The sequence below is a fragment of the Myotis yumanensis genome, unplaced genomic scaffold, assembly GCF_028538775.1.
Source record: "Myotis yumanensis isolate MYYU_CA2020_CCGP unplaced genomic scaffold, mMyoYum1.0.hap1 SCAF_16, whole genome shotgun sequence".
NCBI lineage: Eukaryota > Metazoa > Chordata > Mammalia > Chiroptera > Vespertilionidae > Myotis > Myotis yumanensis.
Genome location: NW_027223767.1, coordinates 28,894,044 through 28,909,719, shown reverse-complemented (window position 1 = coordinate 28,909,719; position 15,676 = coordinate 28,894,044). Strand labels below are relative to the sequence as shown.

Sequence of the window (15,676 nt, the reverse complement as noted above, 5' to 3'; positions counted from 1 at the left end):
TGTTGGGATTTTTTCAGTTCTGTTAAGGAAAAATATATTTTTGTTTTGTTAATTGAGAATTTGGTTAATTGGAAATTTGGTATTTATTACAACTGTTCAGTTCAGATTATTTACCTTGACAAACTACTAAACATCTAGCAGCCATTTTTTTGTTTGTTTTTTTGCTGCTCGGATCCCTTTCAAATGAAAAGTCCTGGCCTTCTGTTACAATCAAGAAGCATCTAAAAACTGCTGCATCTATGGTACTGGAGGATAATGTGTGTGTGGATGTGTGCTGGTTTGTTATCTTGCCCCTCTCAAATTATGGTCAGCACAACTCCAGTGGGGACTTCATTCTATCTGTTTCAAGTCACAGTGTGATTCTTTTAGAGACGTTTGTGTGAGACACAAAGGCATGTAAGGTCACCAAGACCGCAGGTCTAAATGGTTCAGAAATTCCAGGGAAGAAACTCTGGGAAAGAGCTGATTTTCTAAGTGATTAACTAGGAAATGCTCTTAACTTTCTAACCCAGCATTCTGTTTCAAGAGCAAGGCATCCGGACTTGGACCACCCATCACACTTAACAGCTTCTAATTATTTTATATTTATGGGAGCATTCTTCTATTTTCATATCTTTCTTTAATTTTAAATGGTACATTATTATAAATGATAAGGTTTTGTTAATATATCACTTATTTAAATGTCTCCTAAAGAAAAGTATTCAACTGGTTTAATATATTTATAAATGCTGGTAGATTTTTAACGTTTTAAAGCTTTGTATTTTTATTAATATTTCAAGATAGAAGGATAAAGGATGCATGTGTAATATTTTTACTTTGAGGGGGAAATGTGCAATGTGCGCACAAAAACATTAAGAGATTTAACACAGTGCTTTCTTATTTTAGATTTTTTTACATCCAGTAAGTATAAATTATCATCTATATAAGATATTGTGTGCAAATTTTGGGAGAAACTGATTAGAAGTCAGTTAATAGAAGCTTTACCGCGGATATTTTTAATAGTTTATGTTTGTTTTAAGCTTCTGAGAGAATTTTGGATAGTGGGATATATTATAACATTTTTATCTTGTCCCCTCTGTAGGATTCTAGATTCGAGTAGGATTGTGGGACTGGTTTTTAATAGACTAGGTATCTTGGTTATCCACTTTCTGTGGTTGATCCCACAATTGTTCATCCAAGGACAGCAGGAAACTCTGATTTAACGTCTTTGAAATTCACTAGAACTTTCTTACTGAATTCTGCTTTAGTTTTCCTAATAAGCACTGCAGAAACAAAAGGAAAGGCTAGGAATATGAAAGTAATTAAAAAGAAAACGCACTTGGTGCGTACTGTAAGAGTACTGTGTTAACATTGTGGGTATAACAGTTCATTAAATTGCATTGTGCCTTTCCAATGATGTCAAACCCTAGAAGTGTTACAGAGATAGTAGGTTTTTGTTTGTGTTTTTTTAGAGGATGAGCTCTGTATGGTGACTCAGTTTGATATGAAAGTAGGTTCTGAAAAGTAATCTATTTGGTCCATCTGATTCTATAAGTTGATACCTATGTAGTGGGCATTTATTCAACTTTATTAGCAAGGTTTAAAAGATGAACAGATTATCAAGACTCCTACATCTTTTGGCCAGACTCTGTCTTTTGGCAGAGTATGTGAAGAGGAGACCCAATTTCTAAATGAAGGAAGTTTGCTTTTTCTCTGTCATGTTGAAAAGCCAATATACCGTGGTGATATTTCTTCCCTTAAATATGCCTTTCTTAGCTTTGTATATGTTGAAGGAAATAATATCTTTTGAGGAACATGTGTCAAGTAGGAACCTTGGCATGGATTTGGTTTCAGTGGTTTTAAGGCTTAATAAAATGAAATGTTTTTATCAGCTTTCCAAACTTTTTTCTGTATATGAATACAACAGACCAAGGAGCTAGATCTCCCACTCTCCTCACATACCTGCTGCCTATCAACTAAAGCTATCATCACAGACTTCGGTAAAATGGAAAAAGATAAAATAAAATCTTTGTGTGAATTAGGCAGTAGGGTCTGGCACATACTAAAAAGGTTCCTGACTAGCACCTCAGTGTTTCAGCACCTTTAGCATGATAAATTTCAATCAGTCAACAATAAAGTGAGCGTTTCAACTTGACTTGTGTCTTGATTGTTTTTACAATTGGTGATTATTAGAAACCTCAGTCATTATGATTTTTAATCATAATAATAAAGTTCAAATGAGAATGTACTCTTTTTTAAAGAATCTAACTTTTTCAGAAAATGTGTACTGGCTTTTTAACTTTTAAATTTGCACTTTAATAGAGATTTTTAAAATTCCATTAAGGATAAGGACAATTCTTTTTTTAAAAAATATTTTTTATTGATTTCAGAGAGGAAGGGAGAGAAAGAGATAGAAACATCAATGATGATGAGAGAATCATTGATTGGCTGCCTCCTGCATGCCCCCCACTAGGGATGGAGCCTGAAACCTGGGCATGTGCCCTGACTGAGAATTGAACTGTGACCTCCTGGTTCATAGGTTGACGCTCAACCACTGAGACATGCCAGCCAGGCAAGGATAAGGACAATTCTTGGCCATGTTTTTAGAAACCTAGTTTTTTGGAAGAGGATATATGGTCTTCAGTAACTGCAATCCATCCAGATGTGAAAGTAGATCCCGAGGGATGACTTGTGAGACTAGGTGGTAGATGTCAGGGAGGTGGGCGGTTCACCACCACAGTGATGGCATCTCTGTAAAGGCTGTGGTATGTCAACCCCTGAGAGATAACTCCAAAACTTTAAAGCCAAAGAATAATTTATATTGCTTGTCAATTTTGGTGACATAAATTCAGTATATCAGTGAACTAAATCACATAGAGCTGTTTGGTTTGATCCGGAGTATCTCAGCGTACCCAGGCTCATGATACATATTATCATCATTCCAAGATCTTGGAGTTTCCTTAAAAGAGGGCAACCACATTTATATTTTTTTCTTCTTTCAACTAAATGTATGTCTGAACTCTTAGGCTTGATTTTCTTAATTCCGTTGTAAGATTCAAGTAGGAATAAGTTAGGCAAAGCCCATTAGTAGCTTCCTTTTTGTTTAGTTAACTTTCAATATAATTTGGCATATGTCATATATAGTAATGTTTAATTTGCATGATTTATGCTTTACTATTACATGGCATACATAAAATAAAAATATTAAACCATAACAGACTTTATTTTGTATTTTTAAAGTTTTCATGTATAATACACAAAAGCAAAAGAGTTTATCTTTAAAAATATCAAGTATCACATCCATAGTCTAGTCCAGTGGTCGGCAAACTGCGGCTCACGAGCCACATGCGGCTCTTTGGCCCCTTTAGTGTGGCTCTTCCACAAAATACCACGTGCGGGCGCGCATGTACAGTGAGATTGAAACTTCGTGGCCCATGCGCAGAAGTCGGTATTTTGTGGAAGAGCCACACTCAAGGGGCCAAAGAGCCACATGTGGCTCGCGAGCCGCAGTTTGCCAACCACTGGTCTAGTCCTAATTATAATTACTTCTTAAAGCAACATTTGTCTTTTTTTACAAATACAGCAGCAGGTGGTAAGACCTAAAGTCTCAAACACATTGCTTACAGTTCATAATACAAACAAATGTATGTCTCAAATCATATTTTAGGCAGTTTAATTTAAAATGCATAGACAATTACATACATTAAAGTTATTTTTAAGTCAATGAAAAAAAATAACACCAAGAAAAAAAAATACAGAAAATCTTTATAGAGCACAAATAAATCAAGTTTACCTAATGGCAACAAATCAGTATCTGCTATGCCCTAACCGGTTTGGCTCAGTGGATAGAGCGTCGGCCTGCAGACTGAAGGGTCCCAGGTTCGATTCCGGTCAAGGGCATGTACCTTGGTTGCGGGCACATCCCCAGTAGGAGGTGTGCAGGAGGCAGCTGATCGATGTTTCTCTCTCATCGATGTTTCTAACTCTCTATCCCTCTCTCTTCCTCTCTGCAAAACATCAATAAAATATATATATATAAAAAAAAAATCAGTATCTGCTAATCAATGACAGACAGTGAAAGTGCCTTCATCCAGGGGAAAGTAAAGAGGAAAAACATCCCATTACTTTGCATGCTTGAAAAGTTATACTGACAAGACTATAATCTTGGGAAACATTAACTTCTTACTTTAAAAGAATAAAAGAAGGTATAGCATACTTTGCTCTTTAAAATGCCCAAAGGCTGGTCTATAATCACCAGTAGGAATACCAAAATATGTTGACGTAGGTTAAACTAATAATGGGCACACTAATGAATTCTGTAATGCCACCCCTAGACTGGGACCCCCTCAAGGACAGGCATTCTCTTTCATCTCCGTATCTCTGCATCTGGCAAAGCATTTGGATCACAGACATTTAAGTGCCTGTTTCTCAGAAATAGTCAGAGAAGATTGCCAGAAGATTGCATGGCATTTCTTTAATACTGATTATTTTATTGGTAGTTTTTATTTTACTTGGAAGAATTCTGAAAATAAACAATGTCTTCATACTAAATATTGCTCTGTTGGGATTAAACGAGTCTTCCTTGAAACACCCACCACTTTCTATGCATAGGGCAATGTGATTTGTCTGAATTTAACCTTCTGCTTTTCAAAAACGTTAATAAAAGAGCTGGAGGAGAGGACCATGGGAGAGCTCAAGGAGATTAAACAGCAAGGGCCAGGTTGGCTTGAGCTCTCCAAGATGACAGAGTAGCCAGACTATGATCTGGAGACCTTTGTGAACAAGGCGGAGCCTGTCCTGGCCCAGCAAGCCAAGCACTTCTCAGCTCTGCAGCTGGAAGAGCAGGCCAGTAAACAAATAGGCAGCAAGAAATGGCCCCAGTGATGACTGCAAATACAGATGTTTGGTTTAAAAAAAAGTCTTGAGGGAAGGCAGGGGAGGGTGAGTGGGTGGGAAGAGATAAATCAATGAACTTGTATGCATATATGCATAACCCATGGACACGGGCAATAGGGTGCTGAAGGCCTGATGTAGGGGTCAGGGGAGGGCTAGGAGAGGTCAATGGGGAAGAAGGAGGGCATATATAATACTTTCAGCAAAGATTTTTTTAAAGTAAAGTAAAAGACCAATAAAAATATTTAAAAAAATTTTAAAAGTCTTGTCTGCTGCTGCATAATCAATATATAGCTTTAAACAAAACAGGGCTGAGGAATCAGAGCTGTAAGCAGCCATCCTCAAGCATGAAAAAGTGTCAGGCCAAATCCAGTAAAAACAAGCCAAGATACTAAATTTAAGGTGTCTTGGATTCTTGAGAACTGAATGTGTGAATATAAGATCTATAGTTTAATTTTTTGTTGTCATTTTTTAGGTTCAACATTTCAAAGTCTAACATTCAAATTCCAGAAACACTATTCTTAAACACATCTCAACTATCTCCATCAAATTTACTTTAAAATTCTTGTTCTTAAAAGTCCAAATGCCAGTGTATTCCATACTTCACATTCCCTTAAGATTAACAAGTAGTCGTCCATAATCTTAGCCCAGCATGACTTACTTTTTAAAGCAAATTATTCCCTTGTAAAGAGAAAATAAATCTCCTTAGATGCTTCCCCCACTGAAACTTCTGATTTTATTTAAACTCCATCCTGTACCTAAAAATACTTTTTGCCCAGAGTACCCTCAAGAATTGAGACACCTCTCCCCGGATTTGAGAAAGGATGCTCTAAAGAATTACAAATATAAAAGCAAATTCTGTTCTCTCTGATTTTCATTAAAACATTTTTTTTAAATCCCCAAATATCAGCTGGAAAGTCCTTAGAAAGCAAAGGTTAAAATAGCAGTACTGTCTGCTCTAACCAGTTTGGCTCAGTGGATAGAGCGTCGGCCTGGGGACTGAAGGGTCCCAGGTTCGATTCCAGCCAAGGGCATGTACCTTGGTTTCGGGCACATCCCAGGAGGGGGCGTGCAGGAGGCAGCTGATCGATGTTTCTCTCTCATCGATGTTTCTAACTATCCCTCTGCCTTCCTCTCTGTAAAAAATCAATAAAATATATTTAAAAAAAATAGCAGTACTGTCTAGGGCAGTATGGGTCACTAGCAAAGTTAATATACATATTGGGAATAGTAATTCCAAATCTTGTGTTCATGTCCTTCAAATCCTTTAACAAAAGATTTTCTCCAATAACAAATGGGCTCCTCAATTACAGACTTCCAAACTTGCTACCTCTTCTTCTTTTAGTCAAACATCCTTTTTAGTGTTACATTAATTATTGCATCTAAGGCCAGAGTAGTCAACTTAATCTACTGCAGGACAACCAAAATAAGCATAAGGAGAGATATCTTTGCTGCCATCTTACTTTTCCTCATTTTATGCCTCCAGTTAGCTGACATGATACTGACTGATTATTTAAGATATGACACTTTCTAAGGCTACCTGCCTTATGAATTGGAGGTAACCTTGACAACAGGCTCCCAAAGTGTTGTACAGGTGTATATAGCTGCCACCTGGCCTTGCAAGGAAGTGAAAGATAAAAAGACCATTGGTGCCACTATGTAAGAAATGTCTAACAACATTCACCAGCCTGAAAATATCTAAACAAATTAGTTTCAATTCTGGAAGCTTGAATCTATCTTCTACTTTAAAGGGAGATTTAAACACTGAAATGTTCCTCCCAAAGGTGACCATCTTGTTTTGGTAAAAGGAGGTAGCTATCAAACCATTAAATTGGCAGCATTGGGCCCCTAACAGACTTTTAAAAATTTCTCTCTAGAAGAATTAGATCTATTTCTATTCTTTAGAAAGGAGCTATAGAGGTCTATACTTGAATTATGTTCTTAATGTCCAACCAATGAAGAAAAAGTGCTAAGCTAAGAATTTACATTAGAATTTATCTCTCTGCTCTAGGTTAGCTTTATTAGGCCTAAAATGTCAAAACTATCCCCATAAACTTTAAAAAAATTTTTAAATTGATTTTTAGAGAGAGAGGAAAGGAGAGGAATAGAAAGATAGAAACATCAATGAGAGAGGAACATTATTAATTGGCTACCTCTCCCATGCCCCACACTGGTCACTGAGCCTGCAACTCAGGCATGTGCCCTGATTGGGAATCGAATCGTGACCTCCTGGTTCATAGGTTGACGCTCAATCACTGAGCCACACCAGCTGAGCTCCCCAAAAACCTTCTTTAGGGAAAAAATGCTCAAGGTGAATAGACCACTCATAATTTTTTATTTTCAGAGGCATTATGTCATTTAATCTTTACAATAAGCCTACAATGCAATTATTATCCATATTTTACAAATGATCAATTTGTATAATTCATTTGCACAATTAAAAAAAAACTTTTAAGATTGATGTTATGTGCTTCTTACCACAATTTAAAGAAGCACATAAGAACCTGTTTTAAATGTACAGTTCAGTAGTGTTAACCACATTCGCATCATTGTACATTTGTACAATTTGGAAAGATTACTGGCAGCAGGTCAGAAAATGTCTAGCCACAGTTACAAATAATCTGGTAGATTTGAAGACTCGAATTTTAGAAACACATTAGAAAGGTCCTGGAAAGGTTTTAGTTCATGAATGTGATAATTAGCTGAAAATTAGTTTTCTTTTTGCCTACCTTCTTCTTATTAGACATATATATTTTACCCCTTTGCTTGTACTCATGACATAGACTTACTTGCAGTCTTACATTGAGGGCATAGATCTGGTCCATAGTATTATTGCACCTCCCAAAGATGTGAGAAAATGACAGATTCCAGACCTCTGACATCAACCTGATCTAAAAGTTCCATTGAGGCACGGTTTAGAAACGAGCTATTAAATTTAAATTAGTAAGAGCTGAAGAAAAACTATGCATAAAATAGAGTTCTTGCCAGGGTAGTAGACATAAGAGCAATAAGTCAGTAAGCATTAAAGCACAGGTTCACTTTATTCTGGCTTTGTGCCATTTATAGACACTAAAACCCAGAAAGAGCAGAGATCTCTTAGAACTTATATTTGCAAAACCCTTAGTTCATTTATTATTATTATGAAATGTATTTTTATTGATTTCAGAGAGGAAGGGAGAGGGAGAGATAGAAACATCAATGATGAGAATCATTGATCAGCTGCCTCCTGCACGCCCCCTACTGGGGATCGAGCCCCGCAACCCAGGCATGTGCCCTTAACCGGAATCGAACCCGGGACCCTTTAGTTGGCAGGCGGATGCTCTATCCATTGAGCCAAACCGGCTAGGGCTGTGTCTATTCTTTTTATGTTCTGCTGTTCTTTCTTTTTTTCTATTTCTTTCTCTTTTTTCCCCTGTTTATTTCCTCATACCATCATGCTCTCTTAGGTGCAGAATCTGCTTAGGTATCTGTTTGAGTGGCCGTGATTTACACGTGGTAGCTGGTTTACCCAGAGGAAGGAATTGAGGATTGAATTGGATGCAGTTTGGCTGCGGTTCAATAGAGGGAGCAGAGGAGCTGAGAGAAAAAGCCAAAGAACGTGTCTGGTTCAGTGTGCGCGCCCAAGCCCGGGCCCTAGCCAGCCGGAGGAGGAGGGGCAGGGCGAGGGGTGGTTGCCTCTGGCTGCTCCACCCTCACTTTGTGTCAGCAGGTAGAGAGCGTGATTGCAGTCTCAGGGGAGGGAGGCCGAGCTAGAACACCAATTACAAACCACAGGCTTCCTCCTCTAGGGAGTTGATCCAGAATTGTCTTTCTGGAAGAGAAGCACTCGAATCCTTCTGAACTTTCCAAGTCCATCCATGATTCAGAGATATTGCCTTCTCCCTCTGGGATTTTCTGTGTTCCTGGTAGTGAATTGTTGCTTTGCTTCTCTTCTCTTTCAAGATTTGATCATTTTATATGCTGTTCGGGGAGAGAAAGAACTTTTGTTAGAAAGGAGATTTCAGAAATGACTTTGGATCCTCTATAAGTGTTTTAGAATTCCTGGGGACAGTAGCTCTAACCCTGGAGTAAGTTTCTGCCTTTGACCTGCATGGATTATCTTTTCAGGCTGTGGAATTTCTCAGCACCTACCTGCAGTGTGGGGCACTTGGTTTGGTTGCCGAGTAAGAAGGTGGAAGAATGAGCTGTACTTGGTTAAACTGTTGAAATCTTTTTTGAGCAGGATCTATAAAAGCATAATTGAATTTGTTTCACCCTCGTGGATTCCAGTGGGCCCGACAGCGCAACAGGTTTGCAGATTTCTTTTGAAATTCTTTTTTCCTCCCTCTGCCTCAGCAAAAGAATCTGTATAACAGGTTCATGTTCAATTGCTTGGCTCTTCAGCAATTATTCTGAAGACTTTATAAGATTTTAAAAAATTGACCTCTGAACACAGTGGGCTTTGTGGTTGGAGTGCATTTATATTTACTTAAGGGTGCACATTTTAAAATCTTAGAATAAGATTTTTGTTTGTACAAAGACCCTGATTCTGAAGCGTGCTTAGAAATTGCACAGATCTACCCTGCTCAGGCTTTTTACTTTTCCAGGGCATTCTACTTAGAGCCTGTAGACTAATCACCTCCTTACTCCCCCTATCTTTTATACCCCACCCCCTCAAGGAATTTAAAAACGTGTTAGGAATAGTCCTTTGTTTTACTTATGAACCTAGAAAATTACAGATTATAAAATCGGGATAATAAAGTAGTTTCCAAAAGCATCTCATGGGAAATCAAAGTGCTTGGCATTCTCAAGCAGGAGAATACAAGCTGGAATCCCTCAGCGAGAAAGAAAAATAAAGATAGAAATACAGTTTTTAACTGGGGAAAATAATTGGAAAGCTAACCTTTTCAAATAGTCTTCTCATTTGAAAGTTGGAAAAGGTTGTGAAGTTCAGGATTATCCTGTATATGAGAAGACATACAAATTACCACCTATTTTACAGGCAAATTTGGTAGAACATTTAAAAGTTATAGTATATTTTAAGTTCATGAAAAATATTCTAAATTTAACGGGCCTAGAACTTTGGCCACGTCGAAATACAGTTCAGTGTACAAACTTTTATGAATACATGTTGTAGCATCTTTGGATATTTCTCCAGGTGTGACCTGAAATGTTCTCTCTCCTTCCCTGTTTAAAATAAAAATTCTCTGTGATCTTTAGCCTTTTACCACTGACAAATTATGTCGCTTAAAAAGGGCCGTGTCTTCATTTTTTACACTGGAGTTTTTCACTCTCACCTTTAATGCATGGCCTTAGTTGTTTACTTTGCCTTGTTTTGTTCATTAACGTTGGGTTTAGTGGCTCTACAACTTTGATGCATATGGAAGACCAGCACCAAGAGATCTGACATAAAAAAAAAAAAATCAGGATGTGACATTCAATCTCAAGCAAAGTTGGAAATTCCACAGAGAAGTGGTGATATCTTACTAATAATAGTGAAGATGGGAGAAAATGACATACCTGCAGCAGAAGTGGGCTGAAAACACCCTCTTCCCACCAGATCAGGAATGCCACCTGTTCTTGGGAATATATTTTAGAAAAAGGAAGGGCCAAAACTATGACTTGGGTTTCTGAAACCGAAGCATAAATTCTCTCGTCCTTCAATTGTCTGGATCTGAGAACCTGCGTTTGGAATTAGCTAGTGGAAGCAGTATGTATGGCCGAAGTGCATTGCTGCAGCTGGTAGCATGAGTGGTGGCCACCAGCTGCAGCTGGCTGCCCTCTGGCCCTGGCTGCTGATGGCTACCCTGCAGGCAGGTTTCGGACGCACAGGACTGGTACTGGCAGCAGCGGTGGAGTCTGAAAGATCAGCAGAGCAGAAAGCTATTATCAGAGTGATCCCCTTGAAAATGGACCCCACAGGAAAACTGAATCTCACCTTGGAAGGTGTGTTTGCTGGTGTTGCTGAAATAACTCCAGCAGAAGGAAAATTAATGCAGGTAAGGATACCTTTCTTCTATTTCACTTTCCATCTGTTTGGAATATGTCTTTCTTCTTTTGTCTCCCAAACCAAATACTATTCAAGGGCTTCTGTTGCTTAGCTTTTTATTTGTTCCATCTTTCAGTGATGTTGCCTCATTGGCATTCTAAAGCAAATTCTTATTTTATACTCAAGAAGAAACATATAAATCCTATATTTTAGAAGATCATCTGCTATTTTTAGCTCTGCTATTACATTGCCTTTTAAGATGCACAATAAGACCTTTCTTTGCAAGTGTTACATTCTGGACACAATTTTTTGATAGATGAAATAAATGGGCTTGTATTTAATTGAGGATGGTACTTTATAACAATGTTTGAATTTGAAGTGAGCACTAAGAAGGTTGCTTTTAATGGTCAGCAGCACCCTGGAGCATATTGGATCACTGTGTCACTTTTAAAATTCAGTCAAGCTCGAATGCTCTGGCTGGCTTTCTACCACGTGTGGCACCCTATTGCTAAGCCCAAAATGGAGAGGTCTAGATTACAAAATGGACACAAGGGGCCAACTTGCCTCCTGGTCACTTCGGTCTTGTCTCCACATAGTTTTATTATTTTCAAAATTTAATATGTTTTTTATTGACCCACAAAGTTTTTTGGACACAGCTTCTCAGGCTTTCAGGCTGTGAATTTTGCCTATAACTCATTCATAGACAAAATAACTCTTTATGTGTTGAATTTATGAACGGACCCAGGCCATAGCATTTCACAGGGGAATTGCTCATTCCCCATGTGAAGACAGAGCCCAGAGGGCTGTACCTTTTTAATGTGTCTGTCCAGTGTCTAATTCCATAAAGTGATGTTGTTTATTGGTTAAATTTTATTTGTCTCTTGCTGTAGGTCTTGGACACAGGTTAAAATGTCGTTAAATATGATTTATCTCAGTACCCAAGCTCAGATTTTTATTTTGTGATATTAACAGAACCAAAGTATTATAGGAATTTAAATTCTGGTCTATTTTGAGAGAGAAGGTGAGATAATTTAACAAATTATAGAACTCTCTTTTCCAAACATGCAATTCTACATATATGATTTAGTGGTTTTTCATGACTGTTAGGCAATAACTATTTTGTAGCTGGGATAAGTGAAGTGGAAGAAGAATTGGGTGAAATGGACGGCCCTGCTATTTAGAAAAATAAACAGGGGAAGAGAATGTATCTGGAAAAATGGCATAATAATTTTTGGATAAGAGTATAATCATTTAATTTGAACTCTAGGATGGAATTAGGCACATTTTAAAGTTGAAACATAAATCATTTTGAATACAACAATTGGAACAATTGGAAAGGAAACTTCCTTTCTGACTTGCCTAGTTAATACTCTGAATCATGAAGTATGCGCTCCATTTTAATTTTTTACCCTAAGCTTTTTTTATTGTAGAACCATATATTTTAATCTCTGAGGTGTTTGGGAAACGTACGAAGATTTGTGTCTTATTAATGTCCTGTGGCAGCAGCATGTTCAGTAGGTTAATTATATACTGCATAAAATAGTGTCCTTTTTATTTTAAACTTTTTTGTCTTCTGTCATAAAGCTCTACATAAAGTTTCTGTGTATTCACAAAGGAAAAAGTATATAAGAGGCACTAGCTGGCATTCTCTTTGCCATTCATTATTTTGTCAATATTTATTATAGCTTCTCTTTTTCTCACCCTGGTGAAATTTGCTAATTTTTTCAACTGTTAATGTTGGGCCTATTAGTATACTCTTAAGTATTGGTTCCTCATTTTGTGAAGAGGGAAGTTCATTGTATCTGTTATTTAGCAAGGTCTTTCAGGCATTACGGTAGATGGTTTGCATCATTGGCAGTTTTCGGTCTTTCTTTACCTTTTCTGTCCACGTAAGCTTCTTCTAGGTCATTAATAAATTTGTAAGTTCGCCTAGTATTAATCTCTGGAGACTTTCAGTATTGCTTCTGGTTTGTTGTCTATTAATCAATTTTTAATCCACAATATTTACTAAATTTTCTGAATAGTCGCTTATGAAAACACAAAAACAACCTTTTGAATGATAAGCGTCAGTTGTTCTTTATCCAGTATTTGATGAATTCTTTCAGAGAACTCCAGTGTATTGGGGACACATGGTTTTACACCTCTAGAATCCACGCTGTTCCTTCCTTATCAGATTACGCTGCAACTCAGGATCACTCAGCTGTGGTTAGCCAAGCCTTCCATTGAACTGGAGTTCCGTTTGTGTCTCCTGGAGGTGTGCTTTGCTGCACGTTAGCTTTCTTGGTGGACAGCTGTAACCTGGTGTCACAAATCCAAAGGGATAATTCTATGTATCCTTCTACCTATGAATGAATTATTGTAGGTGAACCATAGAATTTTCTCTGAAATAATTTTGCTTGTCTCAACTTCAACTGAGGCTGCATATACTAGTACAAGGACATTGAAGGCCAGGCCTTGGTAAATTTTTGTCCTGATCCTTTGTGCTTGGGTTTCTTTTTACCAACAGTAATATCCAAGATATGTTTAAAGTTTTAAATTATAATATTCTTGTTGGAGTACTAGAAGAAAGTCAAAATAGAAAAGGGAATGTTGCCTTTGCTATTTTCTTCCATTTCATAACTCTTCGTCTTAGCCCTGACCAAATTAATTTTCTTTCTTTCTTTTTTGCCCAAGAGCTACCTCTTTGCATTACCATATCATTTCACATCTCTGTGCGTGTTTGCCGTTGTCTCTAGTGTCTACTTCTTATGTTGGCCCTGCATTTGCCACAATTATTGTCTCTTCCTTTCTTCTAGTTTCTTTCTACTTTTCTGTCTGTATTTCCACTTTATTTTTATATTTAGGATAACCTTCCACTGCTATTCTAATCAGTACTTTTCTAAGTAGCCACCACCAATCCATGTCAAAAAATATTTGTAACTCTGTGTAGTGATGGATGTTAACTAAACTTATTGTGGGAATTATTTCACAATGTATACCTATATCAAATCAGGTTGTATACCTAAAACTAATATAGAGTTATATATCAATTATATCTCAATTAAAAAAGAGAGACAGAAAGTGGGAGACCAAAAAAAAATCAATTTCAAGGAAACTTTTCAGATTTCCTAATTACTTGGCAGTGACTGATAAAGAAGACTAAATAATAGTGGTTATTACTTCTTTTTTTTTTTTTTAAATATATATTTTATTGATTTTTTACAGAGAGGAAGGGATAGAGATAGAGAGTTAGAAACATCGATGAGAGAGAAACATCGATCAGCCGCCTCCTGCACATCTCCCACTGGGGATGTGCCCGCAACCCAGGTACATGCCCTTGACCGGAATCGAACCTGGGACCTTTCAGTCCGCAGGCCGACACTCTATCCACTGAGCCAAACCGGTTTCGGCGGTTATTACTTCTTACAGTTTTTATTTTTCATTTGAATATGTTCTTCTTCTCCTGGTTTATACCACTATAGATGGGAAATGTGCTGGAGCTTATGCATTGTCTAATTGTCCAGTTTTTTAGTTTGTTTACCTCTCTTCAAGGCTTGTTTGTATTATTTCTAGTAATATGGTTGCTACCACTTGTAAAAACGATTACCGTCCTATCTTCTTTTTCAATTTTTGTTCCTTATTCATAAATGTTATTAATTAGAGGGACAACTCAAAATTAATCTTTCACTGGGATGTACACCTGAAATGAATACAATAATGTATGTTAACTGTAATTGGAAAATAAAAACACGATTAAAAAAAAAAGCAAAAGTGCTAGAGGATCTTAGTGTAGCATAGAGAGGTCACCAGTTCAGCTATCACACTCTTCCTGCTCAGCTGGTTGTCTTGGATTTTCTTAGACTCAGGATCAAGTGATGATCAAGATTAGAATGTACTGCCCTGAGGCTTCAGCACTACAATGGAGCTGTGGTGTTTAGCATCTGGGCAGCAGCCGTGAGCACCTCCTGCACACACTCCCCCTTGCACGATGTCTCCCCTTGGCCCTTAATTGACCTAGTAGTCAGCACCTACTTATCCCAACTTTGCACTTTTTACTTTATTTGTAGTTGGGTCCTGAAATGAATTATTTGAGGAGGGAGAGAAAACTTTATTATTATACAGTTCTGGACAAAACCAGGGAGAGAATGCTATATGGAAAAACTGTAGTTGATAAAGTGACTAAACTGTGACTCAAGGGACTGACTTTCAGTTCTGACTCTGCCACTGAGTAGCTGGGTGATTTGGGACAAAATGATTTTCACCTTTCTAGGCTTTAGGTTCTGTATCTGTAAGATTGAGGGATTGCAATGTAACAGTGTGTAACCAACTTGTGCTTTGAACTTTACAAGTATTAGCTTGTTTATTCTTCATAATAACTTCATGCAGTACTTTATTTTTCACATTTTACAGATAAGGAAACCGAGGCCCGAACTGTTAGTATCTGCCAAGGTCATGGCCATAGTTAGTAGGTGGCATAGTTGGAACTTGAACCCTAGAGTCGGTACTTTTCCAGCGCTAAAACTCTATACATCTAAGAATGCCATAGGTGAACAGAACACCAGGGTAGGCTTTACATAAATGATTAATTCCTTTCTACAATAGAAAGGAATGAAAAGGATGAACATTATTCTCTGAGATTGATCCAGAAAACATAATATCCTGCTAACTTCTAATAACCTCTGTATTTCTTCTATTCTCTCATTTGTGTTTCATTTGCAAAGGTATTTGTAAAGCAGAATGTTTATTTACTCAGTATCTCTGTTTTAATTTAACACCTTTCATTGTCTTTCTCTTCATTTTATAACAGTCTATGGTAAAGTATGTAGTATAGGAACCTGACATATAAACTTTGAAACA

General features: G+C 37.4%; 1 protein-coding gene across 4 annotated transcripts in view; it reads left to right on the top strand.

Moving 5' to 3' along the window:
- The first annotated feature begins 8,530 nt into the window (after positions 1-8,530).
- RNF43 (ring finger protein 43) overlaps positions 8,531-15,676 on the top strand; it is a 61,239-nt gene continuing 54,093 nt past the window's right edge. The window contains exons 1-2 of one of the 4 annotated variants that reach the window (XM_070394014.1): positions 8,531-9,161; positions 10,210-10,850. In XM_070394014.1, coding sequence (XP_070250115.1) covers positions 10,599-10,850 — 252 coding nt within the window. In that variant the 5' untranslated portion in view covers positions 8,531-9,161; positions 10,210-10,598. Of the gene's footprint in view, positions 10,851-15,676 lie in introns of all 4 variants that reach the window. The other 3 variants (XM_070394013.1, XM_070394015.1, XM_070394016.1) reach the window with 3 other exon arrangements.